The sequence below is a fragment of the Crocodylus porosus genome, unplaced genomic scaffold (genome assembly GCF_001723895.1).
Source record: "Crocodylus porosus isolate Cpor-Errol unplaced genomic scaffold, CroPor_comp1, whole genome shotgun sequence".
NCBI lineage: Eukaryota > Metazoa > Chordata > Crocodylia > Crocodylidae > Crocodylus > Crocodylus porosus.
Window position 1 is genome coordinate 43,508,384 of NW_017728947.1, and position 22,320 is coordinate 43,530,703.

Here is a 22,320-nt window from a genome sequence, read left to right on the forward strand (position 1 = left end):
TGGCTTTGCCTGATTCCAGCAGGCAGAGGGTAACCAGTGTGGTGGGTTTTTATTGGGATGTTACCATAGCATCCTGGTACTTTTACAATCTATTTAGAAGTCCAAAGGTTTGAAAAGAGTGCTTGAAAGTTTCTGAACTCTGGCAAGGTGCCAAAATGTAATTACACCAAAGACAAAGACCCATTGAAAGCTGCTGCTGTTCAGCGAAGCAGCACCTGAGTGCTGGAGTTCCCAGCATAGCCATTTCTGAGAGTTTTGGCTGTGTTATCACTGTGTCCTCCTGAACCCTCTTTCTTCCTCTAATGTGCTTGTACCCATCCCACAAACAAAGTGAATATGTTGCAAGGCACATCCTTCCCGGTGCTGGCATCCTATAGAGACTACTTTCTGCGGTTTGGTGGCTGTGGCGCATGTAAAGGCAAGGAGAGAAAACACGCTGAAGTCCCCACTGTAAAAACCTTTCACGTCTTCCACAGTCAGCCAAGATTCTGTATGTGGTGTTTCCTTTCCCTCTCTCTCTCCCTCACTACACTGGTGGGAAAGGCAGCTTTTACTAATGGAGGGATTGTCCATCTACCTAACAAAACCTTTGAGTATAGCACAAGTGCTAACAGCATATTAGAGTGAACTAATGAGGGCTTTAGTTTAATTTCTAGTGCAACTGGATGAGTCAGGGATCTCATTCTTGGGAACTTTAATGTGCAAATTTATCTACATCTGAGATGTTGTGTAGAACGGCAAAAAAATTAGGTATTTGCTAGATCTAAAATCAGCAGTTTTGGAGCTTGTTAAAAATATATATCTATATATCCAAACTCTTTTCCTTGCAGAGGATATCCCTGCAGGCTGTTACATCAAATGTCTAGATGTTAAAAGTAGTTGCTTAAGTAGCTAAGGATAAAAGTGGCTCTTTCTGTTGTGTATACAAACCATCTTCTTACTGGTGCTGAACAGAATAATGGGTGCTAACAGATGCGCAGGCCCCTACTTTAACTCATGCTGCTTTACATAAAGTGCCATGAGTTAGTGACCCCCCGGCCCCCCCGACCCAACTGACGTTCGCCTGTTGGGAGTTGGGGGGGGAGGTCGAACTCCACTTTGGAGTTGATCGAGCTGCAGAGCCTACTTGCAGCCTCTTTCTCCTAGCCCTGCCCCACCCCCCCAGCTGCAGTGCCCCCAGGGGAGAAGGGAGGGAGAGAGAGCTGCAGGCAAGAAGCTGCAGCTGGGGGTAGGCCAAGGAGCATGGGGCTGGCAGGAGCATGGAGCCCATGCCTGGCGGGGGCAGTGGAAGCATCAAGCTCAGGTGGGCAGGATGGTGTGTGAGGGAGGGTGGTTGGGTGTGGGGGAACCCTCACACCCCCCCAGTGGTGCACAGCCCCCGCTGCCAGTGGCAGCAGCAGGAGGTGATGGGCAATCGGGGCACTTGTGGCTTGCACAGGCACTGCTGCCTGGTGGCACGCAGCTCTGGCCACAGCTGCACATGGTGGCAAGGAGTGCAGCCAGGCCAACCTGCCTCTATTGCACAGGACTCCCCTCAATGCATGTGCAGCTCCTGGCACTTGTGCACCACAACAAGAAGCCCTGCCTGATGGAGCCAGCTCCCTTCCCTGCTCCCTGTGGCCAGGGAAGTAGGGGGTGGGGCTCCCCACCACTTCCGATAGAGTCCTGGCAGCTGCATGTGATGGAAGGCAGCTGGCTCCATTGCACGGGGCTTCCCCCTGGTGATGCACGAGTGCCAGGAGTTGCACGTGTGTCACGGGGAGCTGTGCGCAATTGAGGCAGGCTGGCCTGGCTGTGCTTCTTGTTGCTCTGTGCAGCTCTAACCAGAGGTGTATGCTTCTGGATGGCAGTGCCTGTGCACAAGTAACTTGAGGGCCTGTGTACCATGGTGGGGAGTATGTGGGAGGGACCTGGCACCTGCCGACCCTCCCTTATACACCCAATCTGCTCCCACAACCCATCTACTTATGTACACACCCTGGAACATACCCCAGGCCTCCCCACTTACATAGCCACAACCCCCCCTACACATACACACTCTCCTACACCATATACACATACTCATCCCCAACCACACTCCACACAGTCCCCCACAAACAATGTACAAGAGTAAGACTTAATTTTTTAACTATTATGCAATCACCTCTAGATATACTACACAAATACAAATCATGACAAAAATATTTTTTAAATAAAATTAAAATATGTTACAGTAGGTGTTTGACTTTTAGTGTATGATTTGTTTTTTTCTGGTTCAAAGATGGCAACCCTCCCCCACCAAGCAGTACTTCCAGGGACCAGGGAAGGACTTCTGGTGACAAAGGTCACGGGTTGGGGTGGAACTTCCAGTCTCAAAATGGTGACCAGAGAGTGAAGCACATGTCTAGGAGGGGGGCTACCTTTGTGGGCCTTGACAGCTCACCAAAACTCATTAAGTGGCCCTCCAGCCAAAAAAATTGCCTACCCCTGCTCTATAACATAGTCTGAAAGTATCCAGACAGCCTTAACTGTTCTTGCCTCTCCAGTAGCTTTGTTGATCCTGCTTAACATTCTTATAAGTTAATAATTAGTTTTACCTAGCTCCTCTGTACAATAGGACACTATTTACTTCTTTTTAACTAAAGCAAATGTTTCCTGTGAGAGACAGTGCATGTACACTATAACCTCATAAATCCGGCACTCAAAAATCCGGAATTCTCAAAAATCCGGGACTGCAGGCAGGTGGCGTCAGCCGCTCCTGGGGCTGCAGCAGCGAGCAAAGTGGAGGGAACTGTAAGTGAGCGTGGGGCATGGCTCTTGCTGCTGCATGCACCCCGGGAGGTCTGTGAGCTGGGGAGGCTGCGCCGGGCTCTTCCTAGGGGGTGCGTGCCCCTAGATCTGCACACCAGATGAAAGCAGGCTGCTGCTCTTGTCCAGCATACAGATCGGGGGGCGCACATTCCGCAAGAAGAGCCCAGCGCAGCCCCCCAGCCCTCCCAGGGCACACATAGCAGCAAGAGCTGTGGCCCCATGCCCTGCACCCACTGACAGTTCCCTCCGCCTTTGCTCTCTGCTGCAGACCCAGAAGTCCGGCAGCCAATTCAGTATAAAAAAGGGTTGGCTGCTTGCCTGCAGTATGCTGGTCACTTCTGGTCTGCGGTTTGCCGGTCCACAGCATAAAAAAGTTGGGAACCCCTGCATTATTTGATTTGGACTGCAGACAGAGTGATTCCACTGGATGCAGTTTTCCAGTAAGGTAAAATGAGACAGACTATGCTTAGGGCACCTTTTCTATCCCCTTCCCCATGTGGAGTGAGTAGAGTGAACCCTAAATAGGTCTGTTCAGTCAAGATTGCAGCTGCCAAATTGCACACCTCAGTTCAACATACAAAACTACCATCATAAAACCATTGCTTCCATGAAGGCCCATGTCTAAGGGCTTTCTGTCGCTACTTGCCCATCGCTGTAGGATTTAGTATTGATGGAAAATACCTGCCTGCATCTTCTTTTAACATGTGGGTGCAGTGTGCATCAGCAACCATGTGATACTTTGGGGGAAGGAGACCTCTTTCTGATGGCAAGGAAAACCTAGATGATTGGAGGTTTCTATTCCATTGCAGCCTTCATTTGCCTCTGAAGCCACTGTGAAATATTCTTTCTTCATCTACCTGTTCCACCACTGAGGAATTTTATTTTTATTTTTGAATTGCTATTAGTCTGGAAACCTCACTGTCATCCTTGCCACCACTGGCAACCCCTACCAGGATCAGAAATCTCTGGATGACTTCCCATTCAAGGTCACCAATGGCACACAAGCCTCTCCACCACATCAAGGTTGTAATCTTTGGGAGGTGACATAACCGTTCACATATAAGCAAGAACACATGATGGCATACACTTGTTTACTTTAGGTGCAGGCTGCCAATAGAAGTTATTTACATTCTCACCTATTGAGACTGAGCAGCAAACTAATTGAGCAGTCTACTATGGAATAAGAGTACATTTAATTCATACTTAAGCCTTTGCATTCTAGTTATGCCCGGACATGGTGCCTCTGGCTTACATTCCAGTGCTACAAGTGACAATGCTTAATAAACTTGCCTGTAACTTTTAGAGAAACAGCATTGCCAATCCCAAGAATGCAAAAATAATTGTATTGTCTTAGAAATCATGAGATAACTTGAAAAAGCAACTCAAGTTTTTTCTGTGCAGTTGTGGGGAGTAGAAACTAAGGGTGTGCGTAGACAAAACAAGGGTTTACTTTGCCCTAAATTGAAGTGGTGAGTTTTTTAAAAACTCTGCTTCAATTTAGCTTGAAGTAAACCCTCATGTTATGTATAGTCATGTCTTATCTGCCTCTCTGGTGGCAGGGAGGAGAAGGCAAACTGCTGGCAGGCAGATCAGTCCCTGGGCTGTGGGGGTGCTTCCTTCCGTGGCAGCGGTGGCACCACCAAGCGGCACCCACCTGCAGGCACCCGACTCAGGCAGTCCCAGGGGGCACTGCAGCCACGGAGGGAAGGACTAGGTACTCATGCAGGCAGGCAGGCTCTGGGAGGGGGGTGGTGAAGATCAGGCTCGCCACTTTTTTTTTTTTCCTTTGGTGGAACCTGCTTTCCCAGGCTGCTGCCAGGCTGCCTGCACAGCCCCTGAGCTGCATGGAGTCTGGTGCTTTGCTCCATGGCTGTAGGGTAGCAAACTAAAATTCTTCTGAGGTGTTTTAGTTTGCTGCGTCCCAAAGTCATTTAAGGTGCATTATGCCGCCGAATGTACTACAGTGGCTGGAATTAATGCACAGTACACCTCCAACGCATGCAAACACCAATGCCATTAAAGCAGTGCAAAAGCATTTAACCCACTTTAAAGTGTCATGCACGCATGCCCCTCATTTCGTCTACACACGCCCTTTGTCCAGTTAAAACTCGGAGTCTCATCTAGTCACATGTCTCCAGGAGCTGGGATATTAGGAAAAAGACCAAATATTGTGAAACTTGTGATAAATTTGTAGGAGTCGAGACTTGTAGCAGTGTTGCCAAGTAACTAGTGAAAAAAAATCAGATTAACTTCGTTTCTGTTTATAGGGCTTCTGATTTTTATATTTAAAAAATCTCATGATGCTCTCTCTTGAGGCATCCCTAGAATTAATTACAGTTGTTCTAGTATGGTATAAGAAATACATTATTTTAATAAAGTATTATCTGTGGAGCATGGTGGTAGAATCTGTTCTCTTTCCAATGATTTTTTGAGCCATAATGCAACAATATAATTTTTTCATTGTTTTTTAAATGACATCAGAACCATTCTTTTAACTTCTACTTGCTATTGTGTTTAAGAGACCTTTTCTATAGTATGAAGGGTATGTCTGTAATCAAATTATTTGACTATCAAGTTATAATACAGGATCTTGTTTCATAAAAATAGCTAACCAAGGGATTTCCCCTAACTAATAGCTTTTATTTCTTTTGAGGAAGTTGCTAATGGAGAAGCTCTGCTGTGATCAAGAATGAATCCCAGTCTTTTTCATTAGCCCTTCTACAAGAGATCCACTATGCTGCTGTTCTGGGGGAGTCTTTTAATGATTCTCTGAAGTGCCTATCTTTCTTCCTACTTGAAAGAAGCACAGTAACATGCATATATGGTTCCTTTTTTCATTTGAGATCCTATCATAGCAACTTTGGCTTATAATATTTATATTTCTTTCTGTCTCTTGCATATTGATTTTCATTTAATCTTAAAAGGGCATTTCTAATCCTTTACAACACATGAACTCAACAGAAATGCTTCTTCAAAATCTGAGAGAGAGAAGAAAGTCTAATTACGAGTTTATTAAACCAGTATTTTATTGGATATTTCGTACTGATTACAACTCAAATATTGCATCACTTGTGTTTGAGCATGAGGCAATAAAACTTAAACTAGTTGCCTATCAAAGCCTATTCCTAGGAAACTAGACTGTAGAGACATTCCTTACTAAAGGCATTTGTCAGCTTCACTTTGAATTGCCGTTAAGATCTTGCCAAAACTGAAAGGTAATTTGCACCAGCAATACAAGAAAGTACCAGTTCTCTGGAAGCAAAATCCTAATATCCTTATTAAGATGGGTGTGTCATGGTTGCAGGGAGGGTTGTAGAGGGAAAGGAAGCTCAGTTCAAATGCGCAAAAGGCAGATGTATTCTGGACAGATGGACAAATAGGGTAATAGAACTCCAGCTATTTCGTCAGCTAAGGAGGAAGAAAGATGCATCATTCAGTCACTCAAGCTTTCAAATGGTCCTTGGACACCCCTTGGGTTATTTTAGAATAAGTGTTTCGGCTTTTCAAGAGCCCCTAAATCGTATAATAGAAGCCTGAGATTGAGGGTGTACTTTTGCATATAGGCTTCCGCCTAGGAAAGAGATGAAGGTAAGCTGTAAAAGCTGGGAGATTAGTTTTGCAAAGTATATTTTCCAAAGTTGTTGTTGTTGTTATTCTTATTCTTATTATTTTTTAACCATTCAAGATGGTCTGAGGGTGTCCATTTTGGGTTCTGATTTCTAACATTTTTTCTGTTTTGATTTTATCTCTATAGTTTTAACAGCGTGCGTCAAGGAACTCACATTTTGTTCCGAGAGTTCAGCTTTGTCCAAGCCACCCCTCATAATAGGGCATCCTTTCTACGGACTTTCTGGAGATGTTTCCGAACAGTGGGCAAAAATGGAGGTAAGGGTTAGGTTTGGGGTGTTTTTGTTGTTTTTTTGTTGGGGTTTTTTGTGGGGAAACCCCCCCCCCCCAGCCATCTCTCTCTAATTCCCTCCCACTTTCCTCCAATTCCCACTGCTTGAAATCCATCATTATCTCAATAACTCTGCACCCTAATCTGTTGACTGCCCAATACACAGGCAATAGGCAGTAATAGTGAAATATTTTCTGATTTCTAACATTTGTAATCTCTACTCTATGCTATTCTATAATTCTTTCTGTACCCAACACTCTGGTATGTGCAACACCAAGATTAATAAACAACTTGAGACTGGAAGTATCAAGTGATGTTCTAGATTAGTTCCTTTCTCTTGGGGGAAAGGTTCTTTATATCCCACCCTTTTTGTTTAAACTAAATATACTTTGCATTACTTCATACAAGAGCAAGGTCAAATTGTGTTGAACTGGCAAATATAAGGCTTATAATAACTTGTTTTGAGTTCCTTCTGCAGTGAATATCAGAGCTTTTGGCTACACCTAGACAAAACTCTATTTGTTGGCCATATCTTACCCTAAAGGTTGGTGCTTCTTACTGTTTCCTAGGAGTTACGCAGGCAATGGGGAATAAGGTAACATTTTTCATTAGGCATTCTGAATTCCAGTCTCTTCTATTTTTTAGATCCTTGAAAATAAGGACCAAAAGGCAAACTCGACTTGATCTAGAAAAAGCCAGTATAGTCAGCAGACATGCTCTCAGTAACCCATCACTACCATGTGTTGCCAGCCTTGGCCATTTTCAAGGAGCCTAGGCCAAGCTGCAGAAGTGTGGCTAAGCAGAAGTCCCCAAAGCTTGTCTCTGAGTGATCATAGCATGAACTTTTGCAGATGTGACAACTAGCTTGGTTAGCAAAGTAAAGAAAGTCATTTATATGGCTAACTGAACCAGAAATGGTCTGCAGTTGAACAAAGCACAAGGCCTGGAAAGAGACATTATCAGGGAATACTATTCATTAAATAATCCAAATATACTATATCATAGCTTTATCTTAAAATAGTGTAGTAGTGATTGATGTAACTAAATGTATTAGATACTATTTTGTTATAATAGATATATATATTTAAGATGCTTAGATGATTTCTGGAAACAAAACAGCCTTGTCAGAGAAGACCATAAACTAAAGTAAAGAAGAAGCAGAACAGCATTGAACAGCATCCTGCAGTGGGAAAGGAAAGGAGAGAAACCCTCCCTTTTACTTTCTCAAGGATATAAATCCCAGCTAATTGACACCTTCCAAGTCCACAAGAGATCTGGGTCAGTCCAGCACCAAAAGTTTCAGTGGAACAAAGAAATTTAAATAAAACCAATCAGAGATAATTTATTAGAATATTAGAACCAGCCATCTATAAATATGGGGTATAGGCTAGAGGAAAAATTGTTGAACTCAGCAAATTAAAAAAGACTTCCTGCCAATCTGTGCACCACCCTTGTCCCACTTCCTGAGTCTTCCTAGCCAAATGGACTTTGGGATTAATGTTTGTTTTAGTGCCTTGAAGTGCAAGCAAATAAAAGGTTGGACTGTAGACTTGTTTCTGCCGCTTATCAATAGCCTACTTACAAGGTTACCTGTAATCTGGGTAACATGGGATACTGCTTTCAAGCTCTGGTAAACCAGCAGTATAACAGGGGTAAGTACATGCATGACATGAGGCACCAGCCCTGAGTTAACTGGGGCACCTGAGTGGAGACTCCTGGTAGCAGCAGCTGGGTGCAGGGACACCGCCTGTGCAGCAACTGCTGCTGCAGCAGCTGGAGATGGGCAGACAGCAAGGCAGTAACAGCAGCCAGGGTTTTTGACCACAAAGTAGGTAGGTAGGTCTTGTGTCCCTCTCCCCAAAACCACTACCAGCATGGTTTTGTCCAGGGCTTAAAAATTGTTACTTATGCCTCTGGAGTAAACTGTCTGACATCAGTCCAGGTAGGGAAGGTGTGAACTATTTGAGGCTAGATCACTGGGAACAAATATGGGACATAGGTTGCTACCCACTCTTATTTTTGAGAGATCCCAGTGCCTATGAGCAATATAGGAGCACCTCAAAAAGTCAGGTCTGTTGCTGGTGGAGGATGTGTCCACAAATTATGGAGAGAGCTCTGCAGTAGCAAGTGCTTCACTTGTGCTCCTAGCATAATCTCCATTTTATCTGGTTTAGTTGGCTCTTTTTTAGCCATTGACTGACCCCATCCAAACACCAAAGCAGGTCAGTGACAGTATATGTTGTAGTTTGCAAAGATCAGTGAGATGTTGTCTGCATGATGGAAACATTCAAGATGTCTCATGTTTATTCCTAATATTTGCATGAAAAAAATGAATAAATCAAGGAAGCGAATAGAATTTGTAGCCCTTCATAGCTGTGGGGTCTGGAAGCAAAGGTCCAAATGTCCATAACTACTGTCTGGGTGTGGTCCTGAAAGGAGAATTCAAGACAGTTTGTTTATCCTAATTGGAAAAAATACTAGATAACTAATGCACTTCTTGGACTTTGAACAGATGTGTGTCTTGTTTCTAGAAGTAGAAACCAATACATCATTAGAGTGTGTGTTGCCAGTAACTCATCCAACCACTTACATACAGAGTTCTCCAAACCCTTTTTCTTTCTGTAGACAGAAGTTACACACTAATCTTGTTTTCATGCATCTCCATCCTATTTACTAGGAACTTCTAGTCCATAAATAAGAAGGCTGAAATGTGTCTTAGCAACAAGCAGTGTTTTCAGATGGGTCACTTGAATTCCTATTCCATGCACCTGTAGTAAAATAACTTCTAGACTGTTTCACAAGAGAGATCAGAACATCACCCAATATTTTATGCATTAGAGCCAAACAGCTGACAAATTACCAACTCATACAAACACAAGTAGTACATAAAGGATTGCATGTCTTTACACATGGGTAATATGGGACTGGATTTGTCAGTATATTGATTTTGATACTACTTCCACATGCAACACTAGGGAAACATATGTTCTCTCTGTACAAAATCATGATTTCATGATTTTAATCCTCTGGATCAGTCCTGCTTCTAAGAATTTATTCTGGGTGAGGCACCCCTCTGTTCAGTGCCTTAAGTCTCTCAGCATCGGATGCCTCTGCTATTCTTAATCTTCCCTAGTTCAGGATTGAATTTGTTGCATTTTTCTGTTTCCCTGTGTGATTGCTTGGTTCTTGTTTGCCAGGAAATAATTCACTGCCAGGCATAAGCTCTCAATTTTTATCCCCTATTCAAATTTAGAATTTCTGGTTTGGAATGAGTGACTGCTATTTTTTGGCACTCTCTTCCCCTCCCCCCGAAAACAACTATGTAAAATAAATACCTGCCCAGTGAGGAGATATGTAACATAATATGACAAATGAGGATATATGAAGAGACTAAATATACACATGCGGCCTACTGAAGTAAGGGAAGGAAGAACTGAAAGTTATAATACAGAATGATGCAGTTTCTAAACTTCTACAAGCACAAACATTGGGAAATAAGAAAGGGGTATATTGTTTTGGTGTTATAATGGGATTTCAGAGTAACCTGCTCCATGTTGGAAGTGGTGTTCCACCTGTATCTTTGACAGTTCAGCAAAGGAAAGAAATGCCAGTTCAACCAGCCTGCTAGCTGCTCCCACTGTATAAGAAAACATCCTTTCACTGGCATTTGTTGTTTCTGCCTGTCAATCTTGTAATAAACATGCCATGACTTAGCATGCACATACTTCACTATGAGCTGTCTTAGCTCACTCACAAAGCGTATGAAACTCCCGTCCAAAGAGCTGCACGTAGCTTCAGCAAAGGATCCCCTTTCCCCTTTTAGAAGTAATTTATACTGGAACTCTGAACACTTGTACAGTTTTGCTTTATTTATTGATCAAGTAAGAAGTATACTAACATTAAAAGATTCTCTTGAAGTTACTACCAGGTTTCACCCTCCCATTTTGTGCCCTATCTTCATGGTGTCTTAGCTGTCATGGAGAGCTTTACTTTATATGACTTAACCCAAGCATAGAAATTCTCAGTGGCCTCCAGTTTTTGGATTGCATGCCCTTTATCCCACCTTCCTGAACTGGTCATTTTCAGGTGGGTCAGGTCTTATTTAAAGTGATACATCAAATGCTAGTAACCAAAAACTCTTCAGATAGTAAAACTTTAGCCAAATCAAAAAACCTGGGGTTTGACAGTGATACAGTGTGTTAATTGCCTTGTTTGTATCAGTTGATCTTAGCAGAGTCAGTTTCCCCCATGCCCTTCCCCTCATATATAGTCTTTTCTTTCTGTCAGTCCATTCATAATATCTGACAAAAGCTGTTGCATATGAAAGTTCATGTCTCTCTGAATCAGTCTCCAAAGTGCCACCCTGCCTTACTTTCACACTAATATGGCACACCTAAGTGTATGTGTTGGGTACGGGACTTCATTTTAAACAGTTTTCTGCCAATCTAATGATAAGCCTGGTTAAGTAGGTGTGCACAAATCTGGAGTTCTACACATTGATGGGAATGCAGTTGAGTTTATTTCGATATATAATCCCCCATCAGGAGAGTGAAGTGGACTGTGTTTTTATAGGCTCCCTGGCCTGCCTTCTTGCCGACAAGATTTGCGCGGTCTCGTGCTAGAATGCTGTGGGGTCATGGTAGCCCCATTACTTCAGATTTAGTACACAAAACATCTCCCATGGTGGGCATCTGCTTGCATGCTGAGAGATACTGTACAAATGAACTGCGTCTTAACAACAACAGGCTCTTCCAAAGGAAGGTCAGATGAGTAGGAGTTTTGTCTCCACTCTGCTTATGCTTAAAGTGACCTCTTGAGATCTAGGTGACCTGTTCTTTGAGCTTGTCTGTTTTCTGGGACTGTTTAATTAAAACTGTGCTTTTGCAGTGTAAACAGCCCCTACCAAGACCTGCTGCAAAGTTTCATAAGGTCAACACGTGCCTCTCCCTACCCCCATGGCTTTCTTGTCTGGGTGATTCTCTGGTTTTAATTAAAAAGTTTTTTCCCCCTCCCTTGTCCTTTCTTTTAAATATTCTCCAGCCAATTAAAGGCATTTTACTTTAAGAGTTGCAGGCCCAACACGTGGGGAAGGAGGGAGGCTCAGTCAGGGCCATCAGCACACGCATGCCTTGAATTGGTGTAGAGCCAAACTCTGTCCTTCCAGACCCCTGCTTTTCTTTGGAGCATTTTATCAGCTATTGCTGTTACCTCAGTATGATGCTTGCCTCCAAGAAAGACAGAGTACCTGATCCAGATGCAGGATTCCGTCCTTCCATACAGAAGGAGCTAAGTGTCAGGTTTAGATGCTAAAAACCACTGAAGCAGAAAACTGCAAGAAGTATGGAGAGGCCATTGTGGGGGTTTTCTAGCCCTCCCCATAAGCACTACACTCTATAGTCAATGTCATATTGGGGATAATCATTTCATATTCCCCTTCTAACTATTTCAGATTCCCCATTGTATGTATAGGTTACTTCACCATGGCTGCATTCCCAACTGCCAAGATGGAAGAGTAACCCTTCTGGAATCAGTGTCATCAGGTGCTTTGCACCCACCTTAAACCAAGCATAACAACTCTGTAATGAACCTGTGTTGAAGATTGTGACCCACTGGAGGGAACAGTACATCAGCTACACCTGTGGCCAATTCTGTTTGACTGCCCAGACCCATGGAAAGCTTGGAATATTTACAAAAGTTAGAGCAATACCATATCTATATAATTAATAAAAAATAGAGGTTGGAAAGACTTAGGGGCTATCCAACTCCCATCTCTTATTCCAGAGATGCTGACAAGACTACACTGAGATTTAGCAAATATTTTTGTTTTTTTAGTTTCATTCCTGCTAGTGCCAGCTATAACTCTGTATACTAAATTACTCTTCTCTCTAGTGCTTACAGCCTTTGTAGGCTGTCATGTCATCTACAGTTGCTTAGTCAAGACAAAGAGTTACATAATGAAGACTAAACATGGCATCATGAAGTATTGTTCTTCCTCCTCTGATTTTTAAGATCTGCTTATAGTCTACACCTGAGCTGTTAATAACCTTTTGGTTATTGGTTTTGGGGAAGCTTTTCCTGGGAGAAAAAAAAATACACCATACACTAAAGGTGGTTAGACTCTGTCTTTAGTATGTCGTCTTTGGAAGCTTATTCTATAGTTGGACAACCTTAACTGAGAACCTTTGCTTTCTGATTCTCATGCACTTGAGCTGTGTTGTCCAAGAGAACTATGGCTGTTTTGGTGAATTATAATTAGAGATGTCATCACTGATGGAACTTGGTCCTGACCCACTAATAACTTTTAAAGATCAGGACAGAAATGGTTTGAACTGACAGCTAAAGCAGACTGGAAGCTGGTGGAGGGAAAAGAGTAGGAAATTATATATTTGCTAAAGCCCCTCCCATTGAAGTAATATATATTTGTATTTTATGCAAGCTGGAACTTCTGCATTGCATCCAGGTAAATTGCAGTGATCTCTAACTCAGTGAGCTAAGCTGGAGGTGTAGAATATATGCTGTTCACGGTATTTATCCAGACCTGAACTTTATCAGTGCTTTCAGGGTCTGCAGTGCACAGAATTCAACATAGTATCCCAGAAGATTTCCTGCTTCATGTCCTGATCTGATCCCTTTATATATATACTCCCAAACCTGTGCTTTCTTGAAGTTGTATCTTAATGCAAACTCCTGGAAAAGGTTAGAAGAGAGCTGGACCCCCTGTGAAACACAAGTCTCTGCTATGCTGACACTTTTTGCAGTTAGTGCTGAGGAAATAATTATTTTTTTTCTTTACACTGGAGTTTCAAAACTTGTTTACCCTCAGACTGAGGCCTCCTAGTTTCTCTCTTTTGCTGTTGGCTCTATGACTCAGTACTGTAATGTATGCATCACACGCTCTTCAACCTCTGCCTCTTGCAATATGTACTTTTGCTGGTTAGAGTCTGACGTTACAACATTTTGTTAATCCTTTTGGAGCAGTGTATTGGAGCAGTTTGTATCCAGTTTGGAGCAGTTAGACAGTGAATCTGTGTTGTGCTGTTGTATGATTCTTTGTCGAATACCTTTTAAAACTGATATTAGGAAAGAGCCTCTTTCTAGAGCAGAAAAATATTTCTCCCGACAGACACTTGCATCTACCTCCTAATAAGTTAGTACATGGGGGCTTCTTTACAATTCACTACAGAATCCCTGATGTCTTGTGCTGCTGAGCACCACTAATTATAGTTAAGTGAATCGGACTGTAAAGTTCTTGTTACTGATGATCTAGAGCAGCGGTTCTGAACCTTTTTCAGTAGACATACCCTTTGGTCTTAGAGTGAGACTTCACATACCCCCTTTCAATGGGAAATTAATTGTTATGTCAAACTACATGTAATCGTGTATTATAAAAACGGCAGATACTCATACAAAGATTTTTTCATCTTAAACAAACTTTATTTATTCTGTGCACAGAAAAAGTTGTGCAAAAAACCCCCACTTAGTGTCAAATGCCAAAGCATACCAAAACTTATTAGTGTGAACACTGCTACTGCTGCTTACTATCAACCAACATTTTAATTCTAGGTGACGTTACCTCATGTACCCCATGATGAGGCTTCACGTACCCCCTGAGTGTACATGTACCCCCAGTTCAGAACCGCTGATCTAGAGTATCTCCTCTCTTTACATTTGTACCTGGCCTGTGGTGATGCTAGCCTTTGCCAGCTAAGAACTGTTGGGCCTGATAAGTAGGGACCTACCAAATTCACAGTGGAAGTAGAGTGTGCATCACCTCCTCTAATCTTGCATGTTCACCCACACGCACCTTGCCCTTTGCTCTCTACCCGCTGCTGATTTAGTGGAGGACCCCCCTGCTCCCTTCTGATCAGCAGGGAAGCTAAAACCACAGTTTTAAACCACAGTTTTAATCTACCAGTCAGCAGCAAACAGCAAGGCTGTCTGCAGCCCCTCAACCAGTCAGTGGTGGGAGGCAAAAATGGTGCCATATTTAAAACCATAGTTTTTCCCACCACGCTGATGAGGAGCAAGCCACGAGCAGGGCCCCCCCACCAATTGGCAGGTGGGGGTAGGTCCCTACTGAGTGATAAGTATGATGGGAAATAGGGATGTAAATATCATTTTAAAATTGGAGTCTTAGACCAGCAGAGACTCCGTATGCCTGAAGAAGCATGATTTCACCTGAACACTTGCCTAAAACCTTTTTCTAGCTACTCAGTTGATCTCATAAAAGACACCACTCAAAGAACCTTGCCATTTTTATTATCCATTTAACCTCCTCTAATTACATGAGATCAGTGCTTAACCGATAACACAGCAGCTCCGACTTGGCTGCTGTTGGGAGCCACTCCCTGGGGCCCCTAGAGACAACACAGCCCATGTGAAGCAGTGGAGGGCAGCACCAGCTAATTGCTTAATTGATGAGTCATTAGGCCTCCTTCTGTTTTCCTCTTTAACCTCATAGGCTATGGGTACTAGTCCCCCACCCTTTCTCCCTCCCTTGCCACCTTCTTGTTCCGGAGGCACCGTGCCACTTCCCTTCTCCCCCAGACTACACCGTATGCTAAACATTAACCAATAATGCAGTACCAGTATAAATATACTTTTAAACGTTTCAACTTTCACATCCCAAATGGGAAATCACCACAGAATACCATGGCTACTGAAAGCAGTTTTAAAGTTCTGTTTGTTTATTTCTCTTTGCTAAATTTTGAGCATGGTGCTAGATGCTGTGTAGCTGGAGGGGTTACCTTTTCAGATGTTAAAAGTCATGGTCCAGTCCAATTGTGCGTATTTGTACCCCAAGTGGGAAACATGCCACCCTACGTAGATATGACCCAGTAGCCTAGCTGCATAAAGCAGGAAGACTCTCCCAGCTCTATGATAGATTTCTGTTATATGTCCCCTTTGTACTTTTCCCTGTCTCTGGAGTCCCAGTCAAGCTAACTCTGCCAAGCAACAGCACCTGCGTCTTTGGCTTCTCTTTTACTGTGGCTCCCTGAACACAAAGAAGTGCTAAGTGAGGGATGGAAGGGTTTCAAGTTGTGTGGGTGAGGAAAGTTGGACCATAAAGGTGCACTGGGGACATATCTCCTTTTGCTTTCCTCCCAGCCCCCAAGAGAAGCCCATTCTGGGCTCCATTTTCTAAATTCAGGCCCATCCGCCTCAGGGAATCCCACCTCCTGAAATGATGTGCTGTTGACTCCAGGGAGATGTCTAGGTGGCACAAAGCTAGGGGTATTACCGTAATGGGGTGGCACTCAGCCTAGACTAATTAACTCACTAATAAGCAGGATAAGGTGGCTATGCTGCTTCCTGTAGCCATAGCCTCCGACTCAAACTGAGGGGACATTAGACTCTTGAGCCTAGTCTCTGCTCCCTGAGCAGGGGGTAAGTTGTCAGAGAGTGGTACTGATTTCAGGGGAAAACTGTCCCTTTTCTGTCATTGGGTCCACTAGGAGGTATTTCTCAGTTCCTTCCCACTTCCCATGCAGATTGGAGACCAAGCCTTCTATGTCATACCATGACTTCATCATATTTACATGATATTCTTTGCTGGCAAGAGCATTTTGAAAAGGTCAGTCAGTCTGTATCATTTAGTTGTTTGACAACCTTGAAGAGTCTATCCTAGACAGCTTGGAGTATATTTTTCTGCACAGAAATGAGCACCAGAGCCTGGCCTCCTATACTGTATGACCTGACATGTGCTTTGTGGTCATACCAGATCTTTTATGTTTCACCTGACTTTCGGGGAATTTAATAATCTGCATGTGAAATGAAGAAGACAAACCAAAGTATGCTCTCAGCAGTAATACCAAACTCACTCAGGACCCTCAAAACCTTGCACGCCTCCCACTTCAATGCTTACGCTCCCTCTACCACCAGAAAGCTGCGTCTTACCCTGGGACAGCTGCGTCTTACCCTTCCTTCAGTTTTGACCTCTGCCTCCACACCCTCATCTTGCCATCAGTAAAGCTTAAAGCCACCAACCAAAAATTACTGAACTAGTATAAAGTATATATAACATTGTTCTTGATTAGCTAGAGGAGGATTCCTAGTTAGCATGGCAAAACCTCTTTCTCTCTCTCTCCCTACTGAACTGTGGAGCAGGTTGATTTAAGTTTCCTGCAATGGGAACTAAGCATGAGCCAAAATCTTAGCCGTCTGAATAAGAAATCACCTGTAAACTATAACATCTAAAACACTTTATTCTTTTACCTAATTAAATGTGTAATTAGGAAACCTTTCTCCCCAGGAGGGGTAAGTGCTTTCCTTTCTTCTCTGAAAAAAAATCTTGATGTTACAAGGTTGCATGGTTTATTTAATTAAGGCACATTTTTTTCTCATCTCACCTTCTTGGCTTACATGTAAGCTCAAAATAAAAGAATGTGCATAAGTCTTTAAAACAGAAGCCAGAGGCACTAGGGCAAAAGTAATTATGAAATAAACTTAAAAACAAAAACAAAACATAACACAAACACCACCCCTCTGTCTGTACACAGAATGAAGAGGAACATCTGGTTTTGTTGAGAAGTACAGAAGTATGGGGAAAGATGGGGAGTGCCTCAAAGCTCTATATGAGTATGCACATGTTTGTGGAGGGCAAGAGGCAGGGAGTCTCTGAATAGGAAGCTGTATAGTTTGGTTGATTTTTTTTTTTAATTTAATTTTATTTTTTTTAGTTTCAACCATTTCAGGTTTTCACTATGTAAATGCATACCATGCCTTTATTTCTTTTTACATCCTCAGCCGCTAATTATCATAATACTTGCTTTCCCTTTGCTAATCTCATTTTCCTGGTCTTTCTTTTTGTGTGTATGTGTATATTCATTTAGTTTTCTGCTGCTCTCAAAATGACTGACCCAACATAATTGTCTTTAAGGTTGGGTTTGTGGGAGAGGAGGTTTGTGAGCTTGTTTCAGTACCAAAAGAAGTCTAAGTGCGTGACATCTTCTAATTTCCAAATTCTGGGCAACACTTTTTTCCCTTCCTAGCACTCATATTTGTTTCCCTTTCTAGCAGTGACATCTGAGGACTTTCAAGCATTTTACAAAACATTAAGGAAGTGAAGTTCATGGATAAATGAAAAGATTCTTTAAAAAATCACATACAGGCTGAGATAAAACCATAATTTCTGAACTCACAGTCTTATGCTTTAAAGTGCACAACTGTGCTTCCTTATTGATAGAGGTTTCCATTGCTGTCAGGCAAGTAGAGAGAGCACATGCACATGTACACATGCACACAACTGTTCAGATGGTTTCTTTGCAGCGTTGCTAAAGAACTGTAAATGCCCACTCCTTTTTATCCTTCTAAAAGATTTTCAATGCTCCTGGTTTTGCTGAGAATTGCAGACCATTGTGCGTGCGCGCGCATGCGTGTGTGTGTGTGTGCATGCGTGCGTGCATGCTTTGGCTCTGACAGAGAAGCAAGCTTACCGAAAGCTAATCTCAAGATCATTCACATTTTTCCTGTTCTAATTTTAGTCCTTTTGACATTCTAACCCAATTACCATCTGCCGTGTTGGCCCTTTAGGAATCTTTAAATTCTGAGCAAGATGCGAGTTAGAATAGCTAACATATGTCACTCAGTTTGCCATCTCTGTAATAGAATACATTGTCAGCTAATGCTAGCTTAATGACATGCCTCCCCTTTGTAAAAAGTCCCCAGATATACAAGTGTAGTAATGGATTAGTAATAAAAGTCTTTTCCCTTTCTGAAGGTACCTTACATCAAGGTTATCTTTGCTAACTAATATGAAAAAAACACAAAGTTCTCGTTCTAGAAGTATCTTATATTGGGAAGCTCCCTGTCTTCTAACACAAAAGTTGGTGATACATTTTTCCCTTCTGAAGGAGCCCGAATTGGCCAGTACCATGTGTGCTTAATTATCTTTTAATCCCTCTTTCTTTATTGTAAAGCCAAAATAATTACTCTTACAAAATGCTTGCTCTCCTTTGTTGTTTACTGCTTGCCTCACCACAGTCGCACTGAACCATATCTTTTCAAGAGACTACGAACACTGCGTTCCCCTTCCCCTAGGGCTAGAGATCACTTTTGTCACATATAACGTGGGGCCTGTTCAAGATTCTCTGTTTATGTCTGTTCCACGGATAACCATCTTCCAAATCATTTTTACTTAAGCCAAGTGATGTAACCTGGCGTTTGAACTTCAGTGAAATGCAACTTGGCTGAAAGAGCAAGTTTATAGCTAAATTTTGGATCTTAAGCTTGGCAAGCTGGGATTTTGGAGATTACTATAAAGAGACTATTTCATGGCAAAAGGAGCAGCAGTACTGATGAAACTCAAATTTAAAAAATAGCAGTTGGTTATATTGTACTTATTGATGCCTCTTCTGACCTACAGGAAATATATCTGTGCCAGGGGCTGTGGACATAATTGGGTAACCTGGATACTAATTTCAGTTGCCATTGCATAGGGGAAGTTGATAAAAAGATTATGTGGGAGTCAGAGAGAATGTTTTTGGGAAAGTTGGGCTTATACCCCTTATCCCCAAATTCACTGATCCCCAAACAGAGGAATCTTTCAGGTTATGTTATATTACTCCATTTTTGTGCTCCCCATTCTATAACCCTAATGATTATAGCTTGAGCAAAAGATTGCTGGTTAAATAGCCTTTTTCTCTTCCTGAATCTTCCCCACTTTTGGGATCTACAATAACTTAGCAGAGGATTCCCTGCTCCAGACAGTTTAAAAAGACTAAGCTTATGTTTATAGGTAGGTTTAAGGATTTGGTAGGCTGATGTTTATAATTTCTTAAGTATTTTCTCTGGAAGTCCAGCTACACTATCTTGCAGAAAGCCTGCGGAACGAATATAGAAGAAAGTCCATTCCAACTTAGGACACCATTTCTTCAATAATAAACATTGCCAGCAGATGCAGCAGTTAGACATGATTATCAAGGGAACTAGTCTCACCTCTGGAATAGTACTTGTCTTAAAAATAGAAGGTTCTCATCATCCTTTCCTGCCCTTTGGCTTTTCCTTATTGGAAGAATAGTATTTGTTATCTGCTTGACTTACCCAGTGCATTATGGTATTGTATTACAAGAACACATAAAACAGTAAAAGTCTGCTTAAGCAGGTGTTGCATGCTCAGAGCAATGTTTCTGATGTCATTAATTTGGTTCAGCCCACATGATGCCTGTGTGCATGTCAGATTTTCATTTATGAGAAGTGGAAGATATTTTACTTTTTGGCCATGAGTTGATTAAATGCTTTGAGAAAGAGGTAGAATGAGTATAAGAGTAGAAACTGGTGATTCCTGAATTCTAATCCTGATTCCCAAAGCTACAGTGTAAGTAATTGTACTGTGATATGCCTGTGTTTTCCTATGCAACCTGACAGTATTAGCCCACCGTTGTGTTAAACCAGATGGGTTTTTTGGCTGAGGCATCCATAGCTGCGACTACATATACCAAAGCCTAAAAGGGTAAACCCTTGTTTCATTGTTACTTGTAACTAACTCTTTAATTCTGTAAAAATCCATGCAAAGGTTCATCTGGCTTGCTTCCATGAAAACATTTCACCTTGTGTTAAATATACACATGGGGGAGGGAATTAAATGTAAAGAAAGCTTAATTTTCTTGTTTTGAAGTGACTTGTATCTGTAGAGCAAAGCACTTAAAAGATAATTCTTGTAACATTTTGAAGAAAACTCCTTCTTGTTTAAGTTTTTTAAGAATAGGAACATACCCCAACAGTTGAAATTAAAACTGTCCCAATAATTTGAAACCATATTCCTGTTCCAAGTTCAGACATGGCACAGGTATTGTCTTTGGTAAAGAAAGGGAGCTATGCTAATTTTGGGGAGGGGAAAAAAGTACTTGAGAGAGATTTATAGAATCATAGAAACATAGAACTGGAAGGGACCTGTAAGATCATCAGATCTGGTCCCCTGCCATGGACAGGAAGTATTGGGCTCAGATGAGCTCAACAAGGTGCCTGTCCAGCCTCATCCTGAACACCTCCAAAAAGGGTGACTGCACCACTTCTGCCTGGAGTGTGTTCCAGATTCTGGTGACCCTTATAGAGAAAACGTTTTTCCTCATGCCTAGCCTGAATTTACCCTCTATGCCCATTGGTCCTCACCCTCTCTTGAGGTGCCCTTCTGAAGAGTTGCTTTTCTAGTTCTTGATGCCCCCGATGTACTTGTAGGTGGCTATCAAGTCACCTCTCAGCCTTCTCTTACTCACACTGAACAGGCCCAGTTTTTGGAGTCTTTCCTCATAAGGCCTACCCTCCATGCCCTTAACCATACAGGTGGCCCTTCTTTGTACCCTCTCAGGCTTATCCACATCCTTTATGAAGTGTGGTGCCCAGAACTAGGCACAGTACTGTAGCTAAGGCCTCACCAACACTGAATAGAGAGGGAGGAGTACCTCCCTGGATCTATTGGCTACACATTGGCTGATGCATACCAGAGTTTTATTTGCCCTTCTGGCAGCCTCGTCACACTGTTGACTTATATTAATTTTCCAGTCAATCGTGGCCCCCAGGTCTTGTTCAGATGCTGTGCCAGCCAGTGGGCCACCACCCACTGGCTGGTGAGGTGGGTGAGGGTTCTTCCTGCCCAGGTGAAGGGACCTTGCACTTCTCCTTGTTAAACCCTATCTGATTTTGTTCTGCCCATAAATCCAGTCTGTCAAGGTCATCCTGGATCTTTGCCCTATCCTCTGTGCCTATGTTTCACCATAGCTTGGTATCATCCATGAACTTAATCATTGTTCTTTCCACCCCCTCATCCAAGTTGTTGATGAATATATTGAATAGCATGAGTCCAAGCACCGATCCCTAGGGGACACCACTGGAGATGGCCCTCCAGGATGAGGCCATCCCATTGATTACCACTCTCTGGGAGCGGCCTCTAAGCCAGTTGTCTACCCACCTCACTGTAGACTGGTCCAGCCCAGTACCCTCCAGTTTGTTAGACTCCCGTGGGAGACAGAGTGAGAGGCTTTACTGAAGTCTAAGTAGATGATGTCAACTTAAATGGTTAGTTACCTGGTCATAGACGATGTCCAGATGGTTAGTTACCTGGTCATAGAAGGACACAAGGTTCATCAGGCATGATCTACCCTCAGCAAAGTTGTTCTGGTTGCTTTTTAGCACCTCATCAGTTACCAGCTTGTAATTGATGGCTTCCTTACCCAACTTTTCAAATATTTTACCCAGGACCGAGGTCAGACTGACAGGTCTGTTGTTTGCAGGATCATCCCTCTTCCCTCTTAAAGATGGGCACCGCATTGGCCCTCTTCTAGTCATCTGGGACCGCTCCCAAGTTCCACAATTCTTCAAACGGCTTGGTGAGTGGCACTGCTATAAGCTCGGCCAGTTTTTTCAGGACTCTCAGGTGCAAGTCATCTGGCCCAGCAGACTTGAAACCATCCAAGTGTTGTAGAAAATCCCTTACCTGTTGTGGGCTGGTTTTATGTAGGCTGCTGCCTCCCCCATGTTCCCTGGGCCTCTGGCCAGGTGAGCAGCCCCCTGATTTCGGGAATACCAACACAAAGTATGTATTTAGTTCTGCCTTTTCATGGGCATCCACTGTGGGCTGCCCCTGGGTATTCAGTCAGGGTCCCACAGTGGAGCCTGATTTTTTTTTTTTTTTTTTT

General features: G+C 42.8%; 1 protein-coding gene across 5 annotated transcripts in view; it reads left to right on the top strand.

Moving 5' to 3' along the window:
- CUNH11orf49 (chromosome unknown C11orf49 homolog) overlaps nucleotides 1-22,320 on the top strand; it is a 126,503-nt gene that overhangs the window by 42,004 nt on the left and 62,179 nt on the right. For all 5 annotated transcript variants that reach the window (XR_002103979.1, XM_019551506.1, XM_019551508.1 and 2 more), the window contains one exon: nucleotides 6,545-6,675. Coding sequence is in view for 4 of the 5 variants with exons in the window: in XM_019551506.1 (XP_019407051.1) it covers nucleotides 6,545-6,675 (131 nt within the window). In the remaining variant the exon portion in view is untranslated. The remainder of the gene's footprint in view (nucleotides 1-6,544; nucleotides 6,676-22,320) is intronic.